Here is a 24,071-nt window from a genome sequence, read left to right as displayed (position 1 = left end):
AAGAGAGCTAAGGGGGAGAGAGAGAGGGAGAGAGAGAGAGAGGGAATGAGGGAATGAGAAGACAAGAGGAGAGGGAAGAGAGCTAAGGGGGAGAGAGAAGATAAAAGAGAGGGAGTGAGAAGACAAGAGGAGAGGGAAGAGAGCTAAGGGGGAGAGAGAGAGAGGGAGAGAGGGAGTGAGAAGACAAGAGGAGAGGGAAGAGAGCTAAGGGGGAGAGAGAGAGAGAGAGAGAGAGAGAGAGGGAGAGAGGGAATGAGAAGACAAGAGGAGAGGGAAGAGAGCTAAGGGGGAGAGAGAAGATGAGAGAGAGGGAGTGAGAAGACAAGAGGAGAGGGAAGAGAGCTAAGGGGGAGAGAGAAGATGAGAGAGAGGGAGTGAGAAGACAAGAGGAGAGGGAAGAGAGTTGAGGGGGAGAGAGAAGAGGAGAAAGAGGGAGTGAGAAGACAAGAGGAGAGGGAAGAGAGCTAAGGGGGAGAGAGAGAGAGAAGAGGAGAGAGAGGGAGTGAGAAGACACGAGGAGAGGGAAGAGAGCTAAGAGGGAGAGAGAGGGAATGAGAAGACAAGAGGAGAGGGAAGAGAGCTAAGGGGGAGAGAGAAGATGAGAGAGAGGGAGTGAGAAGACAAGAGGAGAGGGAAGAGAGCTGAGGGGGAGAGAGAAGATGAGAGAGAGGGAGTGAGAAGACGAGAGGAGAGGGAAGAGAGCTAAGGGGGAGAGAGAAGATGAGAGAGAGGGAGTGAGAAGACAAGAGGAGAGGGAAGAGAGCTGAGGGGGAGAGAGAAGAGGAGAGAGAGGGAGTGAGAAGACAAGAGGAGAGGGAAGAGAGCTAGTATGGAGAGAGAAGACAAGAGGAGAGGGAAGAGAGCTAAGGGGGAGAGAGAGAGAGAGAAGAGGAGAGAGAGGGTGTGAGAAGACAAGAGGAGAGGGAAGAGAGCTAAGGGTGAGAGAGAGAGAAGAGGAGAGGAGATGAAAGAGAGCTAGGAGGGAGAGAGAAGACAAAAGGAGAGAAAAAAGAGCTAGTATGGAGATGAGAGAAGACAAGAGGAAAGGGGAGCCGAGAGAGAGAATATATATATATAATTATAGGAGGGAGCGATAAGACAAGAGGAGAGGAAAAAGAAGAGGAAAGAGAGCTTGGAGGGAGAGAAGACAAATGAGAGGAAAAAGCTAGTATAGAGAGAGAAGACAAGAGGAAAGGGAAGAGAGCTAGTATGGAGAGAGAAGACAAGAGGAAAGGGAAGAGAGCTAGTATGGAGAGAGAAGACAAGAGGAAAGAAGAGCCGAGGAAAGAGAGAGAGAGAGAGAGAGAGAGTGTGTGAGAGAGAGAGAGAAGAGGAGAGGAGATGAAAGAGAGCTAGGAGGGAGAGAGAAGACAAAAGGAGAGGACAAAGAGCTAGTATGGAGATGAGAGAAGACAAGAGGAAAGGGGAGCCGAGAGAGAGAATATATATATATAATTATAGGAGGGAGCGATAAGACAAGAGGAGAGGAAAAAGAAGAGGAAAGAGAGCTTGGAGGGAGAGAAAAGACAAATGAGAGGAAAAAGCTAGTATAGAGAGAGAAGACAAGAGGAAAGAGAAGAGAGCTAGTATGGAGAGAGAAGACAAGAGGAAAGAGAAGAGAGCTAGTATAGAGAGAGAAGACAAGAGGAAAGAGAAGAGAGCTAGTATAGAGAGAGAAGACAAGAGGAAAGAGAAGAGAGCTAGTATAGAGAGAGAAGACAAGAGGAAAGAGAAGAGAGCTAGTATGGAGAGAGAAGACAAGAGGAAAGAGAAGAGAGCTAGTATAGAGAGAGAAGACAAGAGGAAAGAGAAGAGAGCTAGTATAGAGAGAGAAGACAAGAGGAAAGAGAAGAGAGCTAGTATAGAGAGAGAAGACAAGAGGAAAGAGAAGAGAGCTAGTATAGAGAGAGAAGACAAGAGGAAAGAGAAGAGAGCTAGTATGGAGAGAGAAGACAAGAGGAAAGAGAAGAGAGCTAGTATAGAGAGAGAAGACAAGAGGAAAGAGAAGAGAGCTAGTATGGAGAGAGAAGACAAGAGGAAAGAGAAGAGAGCTAGTATGGAGAGAGAAGACAAGAGGAAAGAGAAGAGAGCTAGTATGGAGAGAGAAGACAAGAGGAAAGAGAAGAGAGCTAGTATAGAGAGAGAAGACAAGAGGAAAGGAAAGAGAGCTAGTATGGAGAGAGAAGACAAGAGGAAAGAGAAGAGAGCAGTATAGAGAGAGAAGACAAGAGGAAAGGAAAGAGAGCTAGTATGGAGAGAGAAGACAAGAGGAAAGAGAAGAGAGCTAGTATAGAGAGAGAAGACAAGAGGAAAGGAAAGAGAGCTAGTATGGAGAGAGAAGACAAGAGGAAAGAGAAGAGAGCTAGTATGGAGAGAGAAGACAAGAGGAAAGGAAAGAGAGCTAGTATGGAGAGAGAAGACAAGAGGAAAGAGAAGAGAGCTAGTATAGAGAGAGAAGACAAGAGGAAAGAGAAGAGAGCTAGTATAGAGAGAGAAGACAAGAGGAAAGGAAAGAGAGCTAGTATGGAGAGAGAAGACAAGAGGAAAGAGAAGAGAGCTAGTATAGAGAGAGAAGACAAGAGGAAAGGAAAGAGAGCTAGTATGGAGAGAGAAGACAAGAGGAAAGAGAAGAGAGCTAGTATAGAGAGAGAAGACAAGAGGAAAGAGAAGAGAGCTAGTATAGAGAGAGAAGACAAGAGGAAAGGAAAGAGAGCTAGTATGGAGAGAGAAGACAAGAGGAAAGAGAAGAGAGCTAGTATAGAGAGAGAAGACAAGAGGAAAGAGAAGAGAGCTAGTATGGAGAGAGAAGACAAGAGGAAAGGAAAGAGAGCTAGTATGGAGAGAGAAGACAAGAGGAAAGAAGAGCCGAGGAAAGAGAGAGAGAGAGAGAGAGAGTGTGTGAGAGAGAGAGAAGAGGAGAGGAGATGAAAGAGAGCTAGGAGGGAGAGAGAAGACAAAAGGAGAGGACAAAGAGCTAGTATGGAGATGAGAGAAGACAAGAGGAAAGGGGAGCCGAGAGAGAGAATATATATATATAATTATAGGAGGGAGCGATAAGACAAGAGGAGAGGAAAAAGAAGAGGAAAGAGAGCTTGGAGGGAGAGAAAAGACAAATGAGAGGAAAAAGCTAGTATAGAGAGAGAAGACAAGAGGAAAGAGAAGAGAGCTAGTATGGAGAGAGAAGACAAGAGGAAAGGAAAGAGAGCTAGTATGGAGAGAGAAGACAAGAGGAAAGAGAAGAGAGCTAGTATAGAGAGAGAAGACAAGAGGAAAGAGAAGAGAGCTAGTATAGAGAGCAGACAAGAGGAAAGGAAAGAGAGCTAGTATGGAGAGAGAAGACAAGAGGAAAGAGAAGAGAGCTAGTATAGAGAGAGAAGACAAGAGGAAAGGAAAGAGAGCTAGTATGGAGAGAGAAGACAAGAGGAAAGAGAAGAGAGCTAGTATAGAGAGAGAAGACAAGAGGAAAGGAAAGAGAGCTAGTATGGAGAGAGAAGACAAGAGGAAAGAGAAGAGAGCTAGTATAGAGAGAGAAGACAAGAGGAAAGAGAAGAGAGCTAGTATAGAGAGAGAAGACAAGAGGAAAGGAAAGAGAGCTAGTATGGAGAGAGAAGACAAGAGGAAAGAGAAGAGAGCTAGTATAGAGAGAGAAGACAAGAGGAAATAAGGAAAAAAGCAAGTATAGAGAGAAGACAAGAGGAAAGGGAAAAAGCTAGTATAGTGAGAAGACAAGAGGAAAGGGAAAAAGCTAGTATAGAGAGCAGACAAGAGGAAAGGGAAAAGAGCTAGTATGGATAGAGAAGACAAGAGGAAAGAAGAGCCGAGGGAAGAGAGAGAGAGAGAGAGAGAGAGAGAGGGAGGGAGAGAGAGAGAGAGAGAGAGAGAGAGAGAGAGAGAGAGAGAGAGAGAGAGAGAGAGAATATAGAAGGGAGCGATAAGACAAGAGCCTAGAGATGAAAGGGTTCTAAGAGGGAGAGAGAAGACAAGATTGGAGCCTGTTTTTGTTTTCTTGTATTTGTTATCCAAACTGATAAAACATCAACAATCAATCAACACGTCCCCCCTTAAAATGTGAAAAAGTGCAAACAAAACTTGTTATATTGCAAATACTGACTAAAGACTGCATTACACTTTTAGGCTCTGGAGGGCCCAAGAGTGCAGCGTTTAAACAATGAAAATGCAAAAATCTTCTCACTCGGTAGCTACGCTCCCTCGCATAATATCCTTCAAAATGTACAAGTAAATACCGAGAAAATTGAAGGGTGAAAAAATGTATATTGCTAACGTAATTTATTTTATAGTTTTGCTAAGGAATAATAATTTTGTAATACAACAAAACTTTAAAAACCTGTGAGGGGATAGTCACTTCCGTCACCTTCACCCCTCTCATTCACTATGCTCCCTCGCATTTGCGTACTGATGGGGGCGGGGGCTTTAGTAGCAGTTCCCCCCAAATGAAATTCAAACGTGGTTTATTTCTAATTCGATACCAGTGATTTACAAATGTTGTAGAAATAGCATGATTTTTCCCTGACCTTCCGGGTGCCCTGGACCCCACCAAGGGCCCTAAGTCGGGCCCCTGATTGCTCATCTGACCGAAATTAAATGCCTAAAACGCCTGAGCTTCCAGTGGCTCTGCTCCCTGGACCCCACCAAGGGCCCTAAGGCGGTCCCTTGATGCTCATTTGATCGTAATTTAATGCCTAAAACCCCTGAGCTTCTGGGGGCTTTGCCCCCTGGACCCCACCCCAATAATTAAGTGACCTGCATGCCAGTGTTACAAACAAGTTATCAAAATATGCTCATCTGACCGTTATTAAATGCCTAAAACCCCTCAGCTTCAGAGAGGCTCCGCCCCTTGACACCCGCCGGGGCTTTGCCCCTGGACCCCAAGCCAATGTACGCTCTACTTCAGGCGCGGATCCAGGATTTTCCAATAGGGGGGGGGGGGGGGGGGGGGGGGGCCGGAAATTTGAAAATTGCGCAGACCGTTTTTTCAAGGTCATATTAGAAGCACCTATATACCTGTACAATTGTTGACATTTTTATCGGAGGGGGGGGGGGCTATAGCCTCTTGCCCGAGGAAGCTTTGACCTTTCATTAATTATTAGAGAAAGAAGAAGTTGTTGTACCATTCTCGACTCGTATTCCTTGTCTGAATTCAGTTCTTCCCCCGGGAAGCGTTGACCTTTTATAGTTCAATGAAATTATTAGAGAAAGAAGATGATTCGTTGTTCCATTCTCGACTCTTAATCCTTGTTTGAATGCAGTTTCTCCCCCTCTCGCGCGAAACGTGGAACTTTGGCCTTTCATTAAAATATTAGAAAAAGAAGATGATTCGTTTTATCGTCATCGACTCTTTATCCTTGTCTGAATTGAGTTTCCCTCGCGCGAAGCACGGAAGCCTCGACGTTTCCATTAAATTATGAGAGAAAGAAGACGATTCGTTGTACCGTTCTCGACTCTTAATCCTTGTCTGAATTGTGTTCCCGCCCCACCCCCTCCCCTCCCGCGCGAAGCGCGGAAGCTTTGACGTTTCATTAATTATAAGGGAAAGGAGACGATTCTTTGTACCATTCTCGACTCTTAATCCTTGTCTGAATTCAGTTTTCCTCTGCCCGCGCGTAGCGCGTAAGCTTTGACGGTTCATTAAATTATGAGAGGAAGAAGACGAATTGTTTTACCATTCTCGTCTATTAATCCTTGTTTGAATTCAGTTTTTCCCCTCCCGAGCGATGCGCGGAAGCTTTGACATTTCATTAAATAATTATTAGAGAAAGAAGACGATTCGTTGTAACATTCTCGACTCTTAATCCTTGTTTGAATGCAGTTCCCCCTCTCTCGCGCGAAGCGTGGAAGCTTTGACCTTTCATTAAATTATTAGAGAAAGAAGACGATTCGATGTACCATTCTCGACTCTTAATCCTTGTCTGAATTCAGTTTCCTCCCGCCCGCGCGAAGCTCGGAAGCTTTGCCCTTTCATTAATTATTAGAGAAAGAAGATTCGTTCTTCCATTCTCGACTCTTAATCCTTGTCTTAATTCAGTTCCCCCCTCCTGCGCTTTGCGCGGAAGCTTAATGTTTCATTAAATTATTAGAGAAAGAAGACGAATCGTTTTACCATTCTCGTCTCTTAATCCTTGTTTGAATTCAGTTTTTCCCCCTCCCGAGCGATGCGCGGAAGCTTTGACATTTCATTAAATTATTAGAGAAAGAGGACAATTCGTTGTACCTTTCTCGACTTGTCAGAATTTTCAAAAATATTTCTTTGTCTGCTCCTCTTACTGCCCCTACCACCCCTGGCTACGCACCTAAATAAAACAATCATGATTGTGATAGCACATAATTAGGTTAGTAGAAATGAAAGGGGAAAAAGGCCTTTTACACCAACCATGGATAAATCACGGCCGGGAGCGTCCTAGTTTTGTGTTATCGGGCGAGGACCGGGGCGTATAGGGACCAAGCGAGATTTTGCAATGTTGAATGCTGAAATTATGCATTCTAGAAAATCCCTAAGCCCAATAATGTACGTTCTTTCCGCTATATTTCTTTCTAGCTATATTTCTAAATTTTCTGGAGGACATGTCCCCCTATCGGGCCCAGGATTGCCGCCCCTGTCCATGATTACTACCAACATGAGTTCAAATACAAGCGAGTTGGTATGAGCTGATTCCAAAATAACGAAGGGCAAAATAAAAGTTGTGAAGCGGCCCTATCGTTAATTTAAAATTTGACTGTTGAGTATATAACTTCTATTTAAAAGACATCCAAAATATTGTGCCCTTTTCAAATTTCTCACTAAAGAGTGAATGACCGCAAGGGCCGTTCTTTGAATCCGCGGCTCGAGATTTTATGCGGCCGGCCCGACCCCCTCTATTCAATAATGTTTGCCAAGCCTTCAGGAATGACCCCAAATCTCCCGATTACAGTTTCCCCCATTTGTCGTTACTGTCACTTAGCGCCATTTCATTGTCGTTCCCCCTTTCCCACCCGACTTTCCTCCCCCCCCCCCCACCCACTCAGTGTTATCTAGGGTACGCACGTGTTCCCTCTCTTTGAAAGCACTCCTCTATCTCCGGTGTGTAAAGTCAGTACGTACGGGCCAGATTTTTGTGAGTGAAAGTAACTCTTTATTTTGGGATCATATATTCGGTCCCCTCGGGGGGGGGGGGGGGGGGGGCTTTCTTCTTTATTCTCTTCTCTTCCCTTTTCTCTTCTTTTTTCCTTTCACTTCTCTTTTCTTTTCTCTTCTCCTTTCAAGTTCTTCTCCTCTTCTCCTTTCCTTTTTTCTCTTTTTTTCTTCCTCTTTTTTTTCTTCCTTTTTTTGCGCCGCCAATAGGGGGGGGGGGGCCGCGGCCGTTTCGACCCCCCCTGGATCCGCCACTGTACTTTGCTTTGCTTTGCTCTACCTGATTGTAAATACTTTCCCCTCCCCCCCCCCCCTCTTTTAAAAACTTTCCCAGGGCCTGCGTAACAGAGTGGTGGTGATGCGGATTTTTTCTGCCCCCCCCCCCAAAAAAAAAAGTTTTTGCCCATTATGCCACTGCTCCCCCGTCCCTCACATTTCGTCCCCCCCCCCCCCCCCCGGTCATGAAAAAAAAAATCGCCGCCCCTGCCTAAAACTAAACACCGACATTTACGCCTTCTTTATGCGAGCTTACAAGTACAGTTCATTGACCTGTATTGTAAAATCCAACATGGCAGCCTCCAGGAGTGTTGGCATGCGTCGATTAGCTCGAATTTTTAGTCTTTCAAGGAGCCAAGCTAGCAGGCCTCTAAGATCTTATCACAGCTCTATTTCACCGGCAACTTTAACAGCATCGTTAGGTAGATCTTTAAGTTTTTTAATTAGTTATTTGAACTTCGATGTCTGGCGTCGAAAACGCACTCTTGTCTTGTTGCGCTGCACGTTTGCATATTATCTGTCCTGGCCTGGCCCACACATAGCTGCATTACTATCCTGGCTGTGTATTAAAAGCTGTGCTATCTATCGATTCTCATATTTCTCAACATTTCAAACATCACTGTACAAAACTCAACTGATTTCATTTAAAATCAGCACTTTAGTGACAATTGGTGACACCTAAATAGCAGTAGATTCTAAAATACAATTTTTTAAATTTACTGTCCTGATGACATGATGTTAAAGTCTAAAGAAGCTGAGCGAAGGTTTCAAAAGGTTTTTAACCTTAATAATGTTGGTATCATTGCAAAGTTAATGTTACAATCTTTCTAATGGTTCATATTTAATTTTCAAAAATTGTTACAGATTTGACTTATCTGCTTTTAAAAGTGGTGAAATTACTACCCGATTATTCCGCCCTTTATGGGCCCGCTTTTGTGACGTACGATTTGTGACGTAGGAGGTTGGGCACATGAGCGAGAGTGCGATCCTCAAGCTCTCACACAACTCTCGCCTGCATGCATTATACGTATACAACGCCACTCGAACGCTAAATATCTGATCAAAATGTCCGAGCTCGAAGAAGAGGTTTTACTCGATTTAGAATTCAAAGTTGATGAGCACAGCTCCACAACAGTGGTACTGGTAGTGATAGTGATGATGATGATGATTGGTATGTAGGAGAGATGGAAGAAAGAGAACAATTCGGAAAAGACGGCGTCGATGCTGGTGCAGGTCAAGTGATAGCATATCAGCGCGAGCTGGCTGAGCTGCCAGCTGCCGCTCAGCTCCCCCGGCCCCGCTCAACTGGCGATCGATCTGTCATGACTGGGCGAGACATTTTCTAATCTTTCGGGATGTGTGGGGCTTTTTGGCAAATTTCACGGATATTAAAACAAAGATGATTAGATGTGAGATTATATTTGGCGAAAATCAATTACAAATATGCACCATTCAGAAATAGAACTGCAGCTGCAGTACATCATACAAATGCAAAAGGACGCTCGCGATTCACTCATCATGGTCTCCCTATATAATCAACAGCAATCATATCACGCCAAGGCATGATGACCGAACAAATACAAAACATCTCAGCAAATTACACAGAATGGAAGGGTATTTGGACAAATCGAATTGCACGATTCACCCCTCGTATTATATTACATAAATTTACTTAATATTATATGTAATTACATGATTTCTAGAGATTGTTATTCCACTTTCTGGTCAGGATATGAAGCATGCGAAGTCTGGATAATGTATACGTATAGCTATGCAAAATATCGCACGCGAGCTGTGCGAGAGGCGAGCTTGAGGCCTAGAATTGCGATCGTGCCCAACCAGGGACGTCATAATCGGCCTACTGCGCGAACAATGTTCAAGCCAGGAATTGAAGTTCTGAGAAGGTTCTTGGAAAAAGCTTCTTACCGCGTTTCATTTATATTTACAAGACTTTAGAGCAGAATGTGTGTCTTTATATTGGTCTACGCTATCCGGACATGTATAATTTGCCCATTTTGAGTGATTATGTGAAATTTCGTCGCCGAGCTTCTTTAAAAAGAATAATTTAAAAATTCAAATTAAAGAGAAGGTTGAGTTCTGGGAAGAGGTGAAAAATAATTTGTGAGCATTACTCATTCTTATTATGCAAGTGTGGAAGAACATCAGTTAAGACATGTTCCCTGAAAAGCATGGCTCTTCAAATGCCTTCATATTCTAAATATGCATGTAACACCGTAAAAATTAGGGGGCTGGCTTTTTACGCCACGTGTTCGTGTAGTCCCATATACATCTTTCTGTGCAAGTGTTTGTATCTTTACCAAGACTTGGCCAAATTTCTTATCATTTTGATGATTCCAGAACCTTGCAATACACACAAATTCTTATATGCTAGATGATCAACCTTTTCTGGTCGGTTCCACACCGTTTCTTTTACAATGCAATCGCATGACCAGAATTCAACTTCATCTTTAAGTCTAGATCTACTAGTACTAGGCCTAGATCTAGAGGTCTAGATCTAGACTAGACCTAGTGTCAAATTTGTCGATCAGCCACATCGGTGCTATTGTGTGCAGTCTGTGCAATAGTGTGTGGTGTGTGTATCTGTGTATAATACCTGCCTCTCGGCAAGTATGCAGTGCTAGAGGTCAATACGCATTATTAGCATTGACTCTCTTAGACAGAAGTGGATATAGATCTATATGAAGACATAAAGAGTGAAAAACTTGTTGCATCTCATTCATCGCGGTCCGGCCAAACCGAACCATTCCTCCCGTACAGTCCCCATAGGACGTTCTTCAGTCTAAGTATATAGGCGGTCAGAGGAGCCAGATGCAATCTCAGTGGAACAACCATCGATATCAGAGACCGTAAATATCTGTGTATAAAAAAAAAATTGAAAGTCGAGGGGTGCGTCTTATACAAATGTACAAAAAAGAAAAAAGAAAAAAATAAAAGAAGAAAAAAAAAAAAAAATAGGGGTGCATCTCATACACAGGTGTAAGGCTGTGCACAACAGTGTAATGCAGCCAAAGTGGATATATGATTTGAAAGAGTGAAAAAAACAAACTTAGCATCTCGTTCATCGCGATCCAGCCAAACCGATCCGTACCCTCCCCTAACTACCCCATACGACCATCATGTACTTCAGTTTCTGTGTAGAGGCAGTCAGTGGTATCAGATATTAGAGACTGAAGCTTTCGATCTAGATGTCTGAGTACTATGTATTACTATGTTTGATGTAACTGTTAACATATTTGTAATGTTGTCACTGTCTTTCCATCTTTATGTTCAGTACATGCTTCTGTTCTATATGAACAATAATTCTTTTGTTTGTTTTTCATTTTTTTTTTTTTTTACATAGTACAAAGCTACATACATACATTAACTATTATTTCTTCATTATTCATAATTACAAATGCAAATATTTTTCAATGAAAAGAGATGATGTAAAAATAACGCAGGAGACCGCCATCATGAGCAGTAAGCTTGAAATCGATGACAGCCTCGGGAGAATTAGCAGCATAACTCTCAAATTATATAATTGTATTGTACACACAAAATCTATAGATTTAGACCACTTGTTCTTGACAAAACGATATCGGCCTAAACAAAGAAACTCAAGTGATGTCATTCTATAGCAGTACACTGTGTATCTCGTGTGGTCTAGATCTGAAGGATTGATAAGCTCGCTCAATGTGCGTAGCAGGGTTGGCCGGGATGTAACCCTGTAATAGAGCTATGATCACATCAGATGATCGAATCAGCAGTTTGGCTTTTGATATCGGTATCGGACCAGGAGGGAAATCTGCCTCCAGAAACTTGACAATTTCGAGCACTCTAATACCTAAAATTACTTGTACCTGGGATAATTCTCTCTTTTAAAATTGTTGTACCATGTTTAAAGCTATATTCATGCCTTTAGATGTCAAAAGGTCAAAAATGATTGGCAGAAGAAGAAAAAAGGCAAAGTTTTTGTGCTATCAATAATAAAAAACATGCATAGCTGGGATTATTTTAGTCATTTTGAGTTTTTGTAGACCATTTTTGTCTCGCTTGCTTTTACGGCGACGGCAACGACGGCGGCAGCGTCAAAGTTGTTCTTTTTCAATGAAACTTAGACTAAATGGTTATCAAATATCACCAATCATGTGAGTAGAATTTCAGGTCACAAAGTCAAGATCAGAGGTCATTTCAGGTCAACAGACTTAGACTATGTTGTGGCATCATCATCAAATTTTTAATATAATTTTGAAAGTATAAGTTCTTATTCTATGAAACTTAAACTAAAGAGTTATCAAGTATCACAAATCATATGACACAAATTCCAGGTCACACAGTCAAGGTCAAAGGTCATTTTAGGTCAGTAGACTTGAATTATGTTTTCACAACTTAATATGAGAATTAATAAATCAATTTTTGTCATGTGTTTATATTCCATTAAAGTTATCAATCTTGGTACAAATTATAGTAAATAATTCTCCTGATGATTCTTAGTCAATATTCACTTCAAAATGCTGATTATATTCAGAGGATTTCATTTTTGGGAGGCCTGCTAATGGGCCACCTTGCCTATAAATAATGTCCCATAACCTCAATTTTTCATCATATCAAATTGCGTAATGCACTTCCCTTGTTGTTGATATTAAGTGCCTTTTCATGACTTTTAAATTAATAATATCAGTCTAAGAGAAGATGCAAAACATGTGAGCCACCATTTTGGATTATAATGACAATGGCCGTCAAATGAGCCCAATGTTGAAATTTTGACCTAAAGGCTTGCCTATTTATGGAATTGCCCTACAGTAGACTGAATTTTACGTATCTATATGGTGCCTTGCATTCAATCTACAGATTCTGTACTTTATGAAAAACAAATTTTCTTGCATTTAGATTCACCCTTGATGCACAATGGCAACTACCATCAAGGATTACCCAGACATCTGAGGGGGCTTGTCCACACCAGACAGTACTCAAGCACTGCAGAAACCGAGTCATCTAATGAAATTGTTACAGGAATCACTGAAAATGAGCCTGAGAATATAGAAGAGGAGCCAGTAAAACACAGCATCATTCAGGATTCAGAGACATCCTCTGGTATGTATAGAAAATAATGTTTAGGCAGTTGCTCCTATGCAGTACACTTGCTAAACGGTAGACAAGATTCTTGTCGAATCAATCGCTTTTATCCCGGCCTAGCGCCCCGTGTGAAAAGTTAGGGATCAACAACCTGTTGTTGGGAACACTCTGTCAAGTACTAATAATCATGCAACCGAGCAAAAAATTCAGCAAGACAATATTGACAGGGCAAGGCGTTCACAGCGACTATCATGAATTATTCATAGCAATGAGAGTAAAACCAAGTTTTGGGCAAAACCGGGCACGCTTTTTTGTAGAGAATGCCGATCTGGTTTTACTGCAAAATTATATTAGATAGACTGTACATAAAGTACTTCAGCCCTGCTGATTTGGTCTGCAACAGGAGATTTAAGTGGCATAACAACAACAGCTACAGCCTTGGACTAGGAGAAGAAAGACTCATTTTGAACACGAACTTTCCGCAGAAAGTCTACATAAACTTGGGCGTCTTGAAACACGGCGCTCTTACCGGTACTCGTGGGCAGAGTGCTGAACAGATCGTTGCCACAGAGAAATGATTTATTTTGATTTACATGTTATTTGCCACAATATTTCCAGTCAATCAACATTGGATAGATCAATATATGAATAGTGATGAATGTTGTGCAGAGGACTATTCTTTATAAGCCACTGAAATAAGCCTTCCTTATGGTGTGCTATGAGAAGATTTCACATTTTGTATGTCTCTTTTCTACATGTATCTTCTAGGAGACTTTCAACAACATGAATTCCAAGCTGAGACTACAATGCTATTAGATATTGTTGCCAAGTCTTTGTATTCAGAAAATGAGGTTAGTATCAGTAGATGGTACTCTTTAAATTTCATAGAATTCTTCTATGACTATCCTTATACGTAAATCTCTGTGTATAAGAAGCACTTTTATTCAGCGGGGAAAATTCAAAAGTCAGGGGTGCGTCTTATACACAGCTACAAGATATACTGAGTCCTTAAAATGCTACTTTTTAGTGGTTTTCGAAAATCTCTGTGTCTCAACATAAATTACATAATGCAAATAAAGAATAGGATCTACTATTTGAGATTAACCTACATTCCTAATTTGAAGGGGAGAGAGTTTGATTTTTGTTTTTCCAGTCTCGATAAATTATGCCCCTTCACATAGCACTCGGCCGGCCGACGCTTACGCGTGTCTTGAGCTCACACACCCATATATTGCAGCTCACTCACATGGGATATCGACTCACCACTCAAAAACTGTCCTGTCCAAATTTCTGTTTGGACTCAAAGGAAAATGTGCTTGTGATCTTTAGTTTTAAAAACGACATTGTTAGTATTATTTGTGACAAGTTCAGGGGGGGGGGGGAGGGGTTGAATGTCCGATGAACACAAAAAGTTGCATGTTTGTAGATAATCACGTAAGGAACAAGACGGTGTTGAATTTTTTCCTTATATGCAAATTTTTGTTGTTATAGCCTAATTAATTATGTAAAATGCTAATTTTATGCATTTTACAGAAAACTCTCCATATTTGTCTCTAGACTTGGGAAGAATATTGAAAATGTATCAAATAAATGTATTCTTCATTTCGAATTCATGAAGTTCCATTATTTTTATGATATTTGAAAATGCATAGGTTAATTTGCATAAGTTATGAATATGCAAATTACGTTTTTTTTTTTTTTTTTTTTTCACTGTAGAATAATATGTTTCCACTTCTCATCTGCATTTCACTGCTAATATCTAGAAAAAAAAGTTTGAAATTCATAATTTTATTTTCTTATGTATTTTATTGTTTTTATTTCTTATTATATATATTGTTTTATTGCTAATGCATTTTTTTGTTCTGGAATACATCAAGTTACTTTGAGAAACATATCAAAGCAAATTCATATAAATTCATATCTCCCACTTAGAGGGATCGTTTAACAATGTTGAATCTGAGATGCACGGCCGTACGTGTTATCAGTGTCTGTGATATGGCACTATATAAATATCCATATTATTATTATTATTATTATTATTATTAATATTGAAGCCCTAAAAAAAAAGTCGCGTTTGATCAAGAAGTGCCTCAAAAAGGCAGAAATCTTTGAGTGACCGTTTTTACCATACTCGTTTTCTCCAATAGCCTGTAGTATCAAAATTCGTAATTCCATTCATAAATATCTTGATAATCAGACGGGCGATCGGCTTGTAAAAGTCATGGGGTTCCTGACTGACCTAAAGGTTTATAATTACCATTGCAGCATTGGGCAAATCCAGGATTTGTTTCAGAATCTGAGAAAAAGTTACCGGATCCCTTAAAAAAGAAATACATGTAAACCTGTATTCACATTTCTGCTTGTACATGAATATCTGCAATTATAGCACTTTTTTGACGACATGCGCATATTAATTTTTATGTAACTCCTTACAGGTATATCCGATTTTGACGAAAATGGTATCAAAATGTGTGTAAGACTTGAGGAAAAAAAATCATGAAACGACAATTTAAAATTTCAAGCGGTTGTGGCGAAATCTCTGAAAATGTGGAGGGGGGGGGGGGCCCTCCTAAGCCCCCCCCCCCTCCCAGTGCATAAGAGTTTAGATTTCTTTCAGTCGTTAGAGGAAATATCATGCAAGTATTCAATATACATGTATTTTGGGTCCAGGGATGCCAGAGTACTGGCTATAGTTGGAATTCTGGCTTCCCGTTTTTTTAACCAAAAGTTCCGGATGGTCTGGTTTTCACAGGCTGAAGAACACATACACAGTCACCGGCCTGCCATTGAACATAACAGCATGTTTTTGTAATACTGTTCTTCAGGTTTTTATCAGGGAGCTGGTGTCCAATGCCAGTGATGCCCTGGAAAAACTACGCTATCTACAGCTGACCCAGGATAATCTTGAGAAACCTGGAGCCTTGGAGATTCACATTGCAACCAACCAGGACAAGGGAACCTTTACTATACAGGTATAGGAGAAAAGTATCCATTTTCCATATGATAATGTGGTGCTCTGACAGTTGCTCCAGTGACAATTGTTCTGGGCTTTATTCCATCGATAGTATTGGGTTATGGTTACGGTTGTAATTTAAAGTTTAGTTTAGGTTTATGGTCGGGTAAGGTTTAGTGTCATGTTGGGTTCAGGGTTGAAGTTCAGCATTTTGGTGAGTGTAGGATATTAGCAGTGAGCCATCGTGGCAGGAGTTCAGCATTTTGGTGAGTGTAGGATATTAGCAGTGAGCCAACGTGGCAGGAGTTCAGCATTTTGGTGAGTGTAGGATATTAGCTGTGAGCCATCGTGGCAGGAGATCAGCATTTTGGTGAGTGTAGGATATTAGCAGTGAGCCAACGTGGCAGGAGTTCAGCATTTTGGTGAGTGTAGGATATTAGCAGTGAGCCATCGTGGCAGGAGATCAGCATTTTGGTGAGTGTAGGATATTAGCAGTGAGCCATCGTGGCAGGAGTTCAGCATTTTTGTGAGTGTAGGATATTAGCTGTGAGCCAACGTGGCAGGAGATCAGCATTTTGGTGAGTGTAGGATATTACCAGTGAGCCAACGTGGCAGGAGTTCAGCATTTTGGTGAATGTAGGATATTAGCAGTGAGCCAACGTGGCAGGAGATCAGCATTTTGGTGAGTGTAGGATATTAGCTGTGAGCCATCGTGGCAGGAGATCAGCATTTTGGTGAGTGTAGGATATTAGCAGTGAGCCATCGTGGCAGGAGTTCAGCATTTTGGTGAGTGTAGGATATTAGCTGTGAGCCATCGTGGCAGGAGATCAGCATTTTGGTGAGTGTAGGATATTAGCAGTGAGCCAATGTGGCAGGAGTTCAGCATTTTGGTGAGTGTAGGATATTACCAGTGAGCCATCGTGGCAGGAGTAAGTGTTGTACAACTCATCTGTAATCTACAGCCATTCCGCATGATCGATTGATAACAATAGATCATTTATTCCTGCTCAAATAAAGTGCAAATATGTTTTCTATCAGCATTACCCTAAGGTTATACAATGCAATTCAAGGCAATAAAAACAACAGGGAAAAAAAAAAAAACCCCAAAACACACATATGACATTGCTTCTTTTGCTATACATTTGCATGGCATAGATTAGCATTGGGTTCTCACTGATCAGTTCAAAATGATATTTGCAATGAAATGTAAATTTACAGTCTATTTTTTTCGAAGTGATCAGGATTTGTATTCCATCGACTGCTTTGATAAAAGTAAAGAAATTGTTAATGCACAATTGTTACAATTCTTTCTTTGTTGTTTATGGAAGATTGGCCTAGGCTCCAGGGATCTGACCTCTGACCCTCCGAACGGTGTAGACGTGAATTTTTTTCGCGGAGCCTTCGCTGTTTTTAATCACCTGAATCTTCGGTTATCTTTCACCATCCGCACCTATCCTCGATATGAATCTTCAATAGTGTTTCTTTGATGTTTTATGTTTTTTACGACAATTTATGATTTTTAACATTGGATATTTTTAGCTAAAACTTTCGCACCCGTGTACATGTATATCTACGTAGTTGACTGGGCACAGTGCATCACACCGGCAAGCGACGTGACGGAGAGCCCATCTTTCTCCAATGCTATACTTACGGCAGAGGTCTTGCATCGGCTTCGCTAGAAGCTCGCCAGCCCGTCAGCAAATTGTGTTGTTATTTTCGTACTTTTCAACGTATTTTTAACATTTTTATAATAAAATAAAAAAAATTAGCCGCCTGGCCTGGCCGCCATTTTTTACAACCATGCAGTCTCTACGTACGCTAACTACCTTAGCCGTCTTCTTGCTTTCTATGTGGATTGAACAGGAATATCATCAATTAGATGACAACAAGGAATTGATTCTGCGCCACAGTAAGGTAGGATCCAACCATTTATTTTCTGGATCAAATTCAATCTTTCCTGGCAACGCTAGCAATGTCGTCAGTAATGTTGTGAATTCATTCAGTAAACAATTTGACAATGCTATCTTGCTGTATTCTTCATGCAAGCTCAGAAAACAACAGCTTGCCAACAGAGGCATATATTCCTCCATGTTGATCAATTTTCAACCTGGAAAAAACTCAACTACTGCTGCCAATTTACTTTCACTTTTGGGACTTTGTGGTGACGTGCACCCCCACCCAGGGCCTTCGAAGTCTAGAACTAGATCTAGAAATTCTACAAATAAAATAAAATTTCCCTGCACCCAGTGCGATGAAGAGGTTCGTGACAACCAACGTGCGCTAAACTGCGACGGCTGTGGTAGGTGGACCCACACCATTTGTAGCGACATCAGTAACGAGGAGTATCCTAAACTCACCGAAATAGGTGACTTTGCATGGCTATGCCCTGCCTGCGTAACTGTGAACTCTAACATAGACGACTCATCTCTCAATACTTTGGATAATACTGAAATTGACGACAGCGAAACACCTAAAACAATTTCTTCTAAAAAGAAACCAACACAGAGTAGACCACTGACATGTGACAACGACACCAGGCCCCAACAACAACGTGACCTAAACCAAAAAAGATCTGGCCTGAAGATACTTAACATCAACTTCCAAAGCATCAAAAGCAAAGTTGAAGAATTTCAAGTTCTACTGGAAGCTGAACAACCCGATATTTTGATATGTACTGAGACGTGGCTAAATGCAGATATAAAGAACTGTGAAATTTTTCCTGATCACTACCAAATCTTCCGTAAAAATCGAGCTGATGGTTATGGCGGAATTATGATCGCAGTCAAAAACATGACTGCTCAGATCTTAGATGAACTCTCAGTTAACGCCGAATTATTATGGATCAAACTTGACCTAGGAAAAACGGGTTAGATACGTTGGTGCATACTATAAACCGAACTCCTCCACAGAATCACTTGATGAGCTTGACAGGTCAATCTCCAAACTTCACTCCAGCTACGGCAGTAACTGTTCCGTTTAGGAGGTTAGGTTCTGGTTAGGAGGTGATTTCAACATGAGAGATATTGACTGGAAGAACATCACAGTCGCACCTGGTAGCAACATTTCTACCCAGTGTCACCTTCTTTTGGACATCAGCACCAAATTTCACCTTACTCAGACGGTCAAAATCCCCACACATCGCGACAAGACCTTGGACTTATTCTTTACTACCAACCCCACTCTTGTGATTCATGTGAGAACTCTACCAAAGTTGGGTGATCATGAAGTAGTTGAAATCTTATGTGATGTAAAACCATGTAGAAAGCTCCCACCGAAGCGAAAGATCTTCCAGTACACAAAAGGAGATTTTATATCTGTGCGTGAAAGCTTAGTTTCCTTTGGGAAAACCATGATTGATAACTTAAACCAAGAAAATTGGATTACCCTCACTGAGCACATTACGACTTTGATGAACAAGCATATCCCCACAAAGATGACTTCAAGCAGACACAACTTACCCTGGTTCAATGGCAGGATTAGACGAATGAGATGCAAACTTCAGAAACTGTATAACAAACAAAAAAGGACCCAACTTGAAAGCGACGAACTAGCCTTCAAAGCCCACAGAACTAACTACAAAAAAGAGCTTCGACATGCTCAAGGCGACTATATTAAAAACACTATGTCTGGAAACTTGCACCAAAACACTAAACAATTTTTGAAAATTGTTAAATCAAAACGTATTGACAACGGAGGTGTCCGTCCATTGTCTACCAACGACGGGAATACAACTGACGACAGCCAAGAAAAAGCTGAAATTTTGAATAGCTACTTCAAATCAGTCTATACACAAGAGGACCTTGAAAATATCCCTGATATGTCTGGAGATCCCCATCCGGAAATGCCTTCCATCACAATCACACCAGAAGGTGTGAAAAAGCTTCTGTCTGACTTAAAACCCAATAAAGCATCTGGACCTGATCAATTGCCAGCTAGATTCCTCAAAGAGTGTGCCAAGGAGCTGGCTCCCATTTTATCAGCAATCTTTAACCAAAGCCTTAACTCAGGTGATCTACCGTCTGACTGGCTTATGTCCCACATCACACCTATCTTCAAAAAGGGCAGCAAAAACTCACCCGGCAACTATAGACCGATCGCACTAACCTCAATCTGCTGTAAGATCTTTGAACATATCCTTACTAGTAATATCATGTCACATCTAGATCAACTTGATATTCTTGTGGACTCTCAACACGGCTTTCGTAAAAGAAGGGGGTGTGATACTCAACTAGTATCTACAATCAGCGACATCGCAAAATACTTTGATATAAATAAGCAAGTCGATGCTGTTCTATTGGACTTCTCAAAAGCGTTTGATCGCGTATCTGACTGTATCTCCAAAGGTACCAAGATACGTTTATTCGCTGACGATGCATTAATCTACCGGGAAATAAATTCGGAAATGGACCCCCAAACCCTTCAAAAGGATCTTGACGCCCTCTCCAAATGGGGTTCCGACTGGCAGATGGCTTTTAATACGGACAAATGCTTTACCATGCATTTCACATCAAAGAAATCTCCAAACATTACCCCCTATAAACTATGTAACAACTCTCTACAGGTGACTTCTAGCCACCCCTACTTGGGCATCACCTTCAGCAGCGATCTAAAATGGAACTCTCACATTAACAACATCACCAAGAGCTCTAAGAAGGTACTGGGAGTCATCCGACGCAACTTTAAAGCATGTACTGTTGACGTCAAATCACAACTTTATCTAACACTTGTACAATCCAAACTAGAGTATGGCACGACTGCATGGTACCCTAGCACACAAAAGGAAAAACATCAGCTTGACATGGTCCAAAGAGCTGCTGGAAGAATGTGCCTCACCGACTACTCAAGAGAATCCAGCGTGACAGCCATGATAACCTCTCTCCAGTGGACTGACCTCGAGACCAGACGAAAGATTGCCCGACTCAATATGATGTACAAAATCAATGCAAACCTCGTAGAAGTTGACTGGAACCCCTACTTAACCAGACCATCTCGCCAACTTAGACGCACACACCCATCATCCTTCCAGAGACCTAGAACCAACACAACAATTTACTCAAATAGCTTTTTCCCATGGACTGTTAAATATTGGAACGACCTGCCTCATGACATCCTAGACGCCCCAAACATAGACATTTTTAAGAAAAGGCTCTGCGATTTTTTTCACAAACACCAATCGGAAATAACTCCACCAGGTCAACCCCCAGGTCAGCCCTCTGACGTGATGCGGGATCCCGCTTTGTCGGAGTAAAATCCAGAACCAGAACCAGAACCAGACCATGTTTTTATAAAGCCTTGCTAACAACCATAGTATGAACAAAGTTTCTTATATGCTCATCAGTTGCCAACTGATGATTTCAGCATTTTCAGAAAGTTTGTGATGATGGTGGAGCCAAAGTGTTTGATCAAACTGCAGAATGATCTAACTTTGTTCTTAACACTTGCTTTTCATCCTGTTTCATGTTTTAAAAGTTTGCTTTCAAGCTTAAGCTCTGTTGTTTCAAGAGCATATTCTTATTTATTTTCATTCTTGGCAGGATACTGGTGTTGGTATGACAAAGGAAGAGATGATAGAAAATCTAGGAACCATTGCAAGATCAGGGTCAAAGGTAGGTCAACTTTTCTTCGTTTATCACCTTTGCTATTTATCTGATAATTTCTGTTTTGTACAAATGAAGAATGCTTTAGGTACAACCTAACAGTAAATTTTGTAGTTGATTTTTATGTGTAGTCTATTGAATCTGATACTGATATCATTTAATTTGCTGGCTGAGAGAACAAAGTATTGTTTCAACATATAGTAATTGAAAAAGAATTCATTGAATATCTTTTGTTGTGTGAAGAATCTCAGGATTGCATTGTCTATTTTATTTTGCATTCTCTTTTTATTACTTTTGTACCTTCCAATCTATTCTACATTCTTGTTCCTAGTTTGTGTTCTGTTTTATTAGCAATACCCGTATGTGACCTGTCACAACAAATTGAGTCAAAAGTCTCTGGGTTCAGGACTCCAGAAAATTTGAAAAATCATGGAAAAAGTTCAAATCTGTGGATTGAAAAAAAATAGATTTTCAATGTTTCATTAATGTTCTGTAAAAAATGGTAATGGGAAAGGTTCGGGGAAGAAAAAAATCTTTTTATTTTGGGAATGATTTTTCGGCTAGGTCTACTATTCTTGCAGATAGTTCAGTATGGTCCCGAGCTCAAGAAAGCTATTTGCTAAGCCCTGCCTAGTGACGTACTGCTTAAATCATTAATGGTTCACAGTCACATGATTTCTGTAAAGAATTTTTGTTGTTGTATGAAGTACTACGCTTATTCTTTTAAAAGCTGCAAATTTTATAGCTCTCTTAATGAGTCTATTCTACCATGATTTGTCCAGTCTTGAAAAGATAGTAAATGACATGAGCTCTCTCCGTCTCCAGTTTTGATTTGAGAAAACAAAAAGTCCAAAGACCTATAAAAAACACTTGAAATTTGCTCACAAAAACGCTAAAATTGATAACCTATTTACATCGGTTGAATAAAGCTGGGTAAATCATGGTTGAATAACCTAGATTCATGAAAACAAACAAGAAAATTTGGGCACAAAAGGGTTAAACAAAATAATAGCACGATAAGACCTTGCAAGCTATTGTGGGAAGCCTTTTCAGTGCAGTGAAACAACTTGCTTTGCTACCCAAAAAAGCGTTAGAATTCATTTTAGTCATGAATTACATTTAAGGTTTTTCATGAGAAGACATTTTAAAGAAACGGGTAATCTATGGTAGGTGTCATTTTAAGTAATAAGCAGTTGCTAGGGCCTTTTTCAAAATGAACTTGACAGTAAAATAAAAAATGCTCATGCTTGAAGACAAAACTGGAGTCAAACTTTGGAAGCATTTTTTAAGAAATACTTTACTAATGTTGTATTCCTGTTATGGTTTAAAATAATTTAAAAGCTATTATCTCCATTAATACTCGTTTTCTAAATTTGAGCTAGAAACCAAATTAAAGCTTATGGAAAAAGGGGAGAACCGGAATCAATCTTAAAATAAAATTTGGAAAAATATGACTTCTGTCTCATTGTGATGTGATGGGTCACATATAATGACACTATTATTTATTTCATGTGGTGCTGCATTTTCCTGCAGGCATTTCTCAAAGAACTACAAGAGAAAGGTGGAAGCTCAGACAGCAGTATCATAGGGCAGTTTGGAGTGGGTTTCTATTCAGCATTCATGGTAGGAGATACGGTGGAAGTTTTCTCAAAGTCGCATAAAAAGGATGCCAAAGCGTGGTATTGGTGTTCAGATGGGTGAGTAAATGAAGCAATGTATCATGAACTGTGATAGGTTGAATGTGTGATATTGGTGTTCAGATGGGTGAGTAAATGAAGCAATGTATCATGAACTGTGATAGGTTGAATGTGTGATATTGGTGTTCAGATGGGTGAGTAAATGAAGCAATGTATCATGAACTGTGATAGGCTGTGATGTGTGATTGATGATGAAGATAGAAGTAGTGGTTATGGTGATATTAAGCAAATATTAACGGACTACGAGGGTAATGGTACAAACTATCATCGCCGAGGTGATCTCTTGGCTACTATCATCCCGAGCCCCAACTGATTCTGCAGACAGTTTAGCTTCAACTAGTTTTTATTCGCGGCGACGCGATGATAAAATATGTCGACTTGATTAATTAATGAATATTATAGATGAACTTACCTCACTTGTTATCTTTCCACTGTCTATGTTCCAATGCCAATACTTACATGTATAATTAGCTTCCAATAATGCTGAATGAGATCGGCAACAAACATCGCTCAAAATCGTGAGCGTTTCAACTCAGTTAATAAGTCAATAAAACTGTTGAAAATCCGAAAGAACGATGAGCTTGTCAACACATAACATACACATGTCTATGGTTTTGCTTTTTGCGCGTATTAATGACATGCGTCGATTGCGCTAATTTAGGCGTATTTGTTCATGTTTACACGATTTATGTTCAAAGCACAACATGCATACCATATTTGCCGGCGTAAAGGCTGCAGTATTTTTGGAAAAGAAAATATCAAAAAGTCGGGGTGCGGCCTTTACGCCGAAAGAGTAAAAATTGCAAGTCAAAACAGCACGTCCATTATTTGCAGGCAACTTCATACAAAAAAATATATTAACAAAATTGACTTGAAAACACATCGGACAAGATATAGATCTAGTCTGAACCACGTCAGCAGCAAGTTATCTTTTTAATTGTTGTGCAACCAAAGAAATAAGAAGAAAACTGACCAGATACTCGTACTAAAAATCGTACTTGTAAAAATGTCCTTAGACATTCGACAGCTGATAAGTAACGCGCAAGGGTACGTAACCAAATTCATACCTCGCTCACACACTCCCTGGTGGGGAGCTATGGGGCTAGGAGTTGCTAACAAATCCAACGCACCTTCGGAGATTCACAGCGCGCAATTTTACCGGGACCTGAAACGTTCGTCGTGTGAAGCTGGTGGGCTAGTGATCAAGATCATCGTCGTGTACTTAACTTTTCAGTAAGATAATTCTGAATTATAATTGAAACTATGTAATTAATTAAAGCGACGAACTAACCTCGGTAGATCTCTAATAACAATACAAAAGCTTGTTTATTTTCTCCATTTGACGG

At 40.6% G+C, this 24,071-nt stretch overlaps 1 protein-coding gene across 1 annotated transcript in view; it reads left to right on the top strand.

Moving 5' to 3' along the window:
* The first annotated feature begins 7,682 nt into the window (after positions 1-7,682).
* The window catches only part of LOC578227 (heat shock protein 75 kDa, mitochondrial), a 45,856-nt gene continuing 29,467 nt past the window's right edge, over positions 7,683-24,071 (top strand). Inside the window, exons 1-6 of the mRNA XM_030981047.1 lie at positions 7,683-7,824; positions 12,293-12,496; positions 13,247-13,329; positions 15,304-15,450; positions 20,966-21,037; positions 22,562-22,725. Coding sequence (XP_030836907.1) covers positions 7,695-7,824; positions 12,293-12,496; positions 13,247-13,329; positions 15,304-15,450; positions 20,966-21,037; positions 22,562-22,725 — 800 coding nt within the window. The 5' untranslated portion in view covers positions 7,683-7,694. The remainder of the gene's footprint in view (positions 7,825-12,292; positions 12,497-13,246; positions 13,330-15,303; positions 15,451-20,965; positions 21,038-22,561; positions 22,726-24,071) is intronic.

Source organism: Strongylocentrotus purpuratus, unplaced genomic scaffold, assembly GCF_000002235.5.
Source record: "Strongylocentrotus purpuratus isolate Spur 01 unplaced genomic scaffold, Spur_5.0 spur5_scaffold_11, whole genome shotgun sequence".
Taxonomy (NCBI): Eukaryota; Metazoa; Echinodermata; class Echinoidea; order Camarodonta; family Strongylocentrotidae; genus Strongylocentrotus; species Strongylocentrotus purpuratus.
Note: the sequence above shows the minus strand (reverse complement) of the source record. Positions and strands in the feature narration are given on the sequence as shown.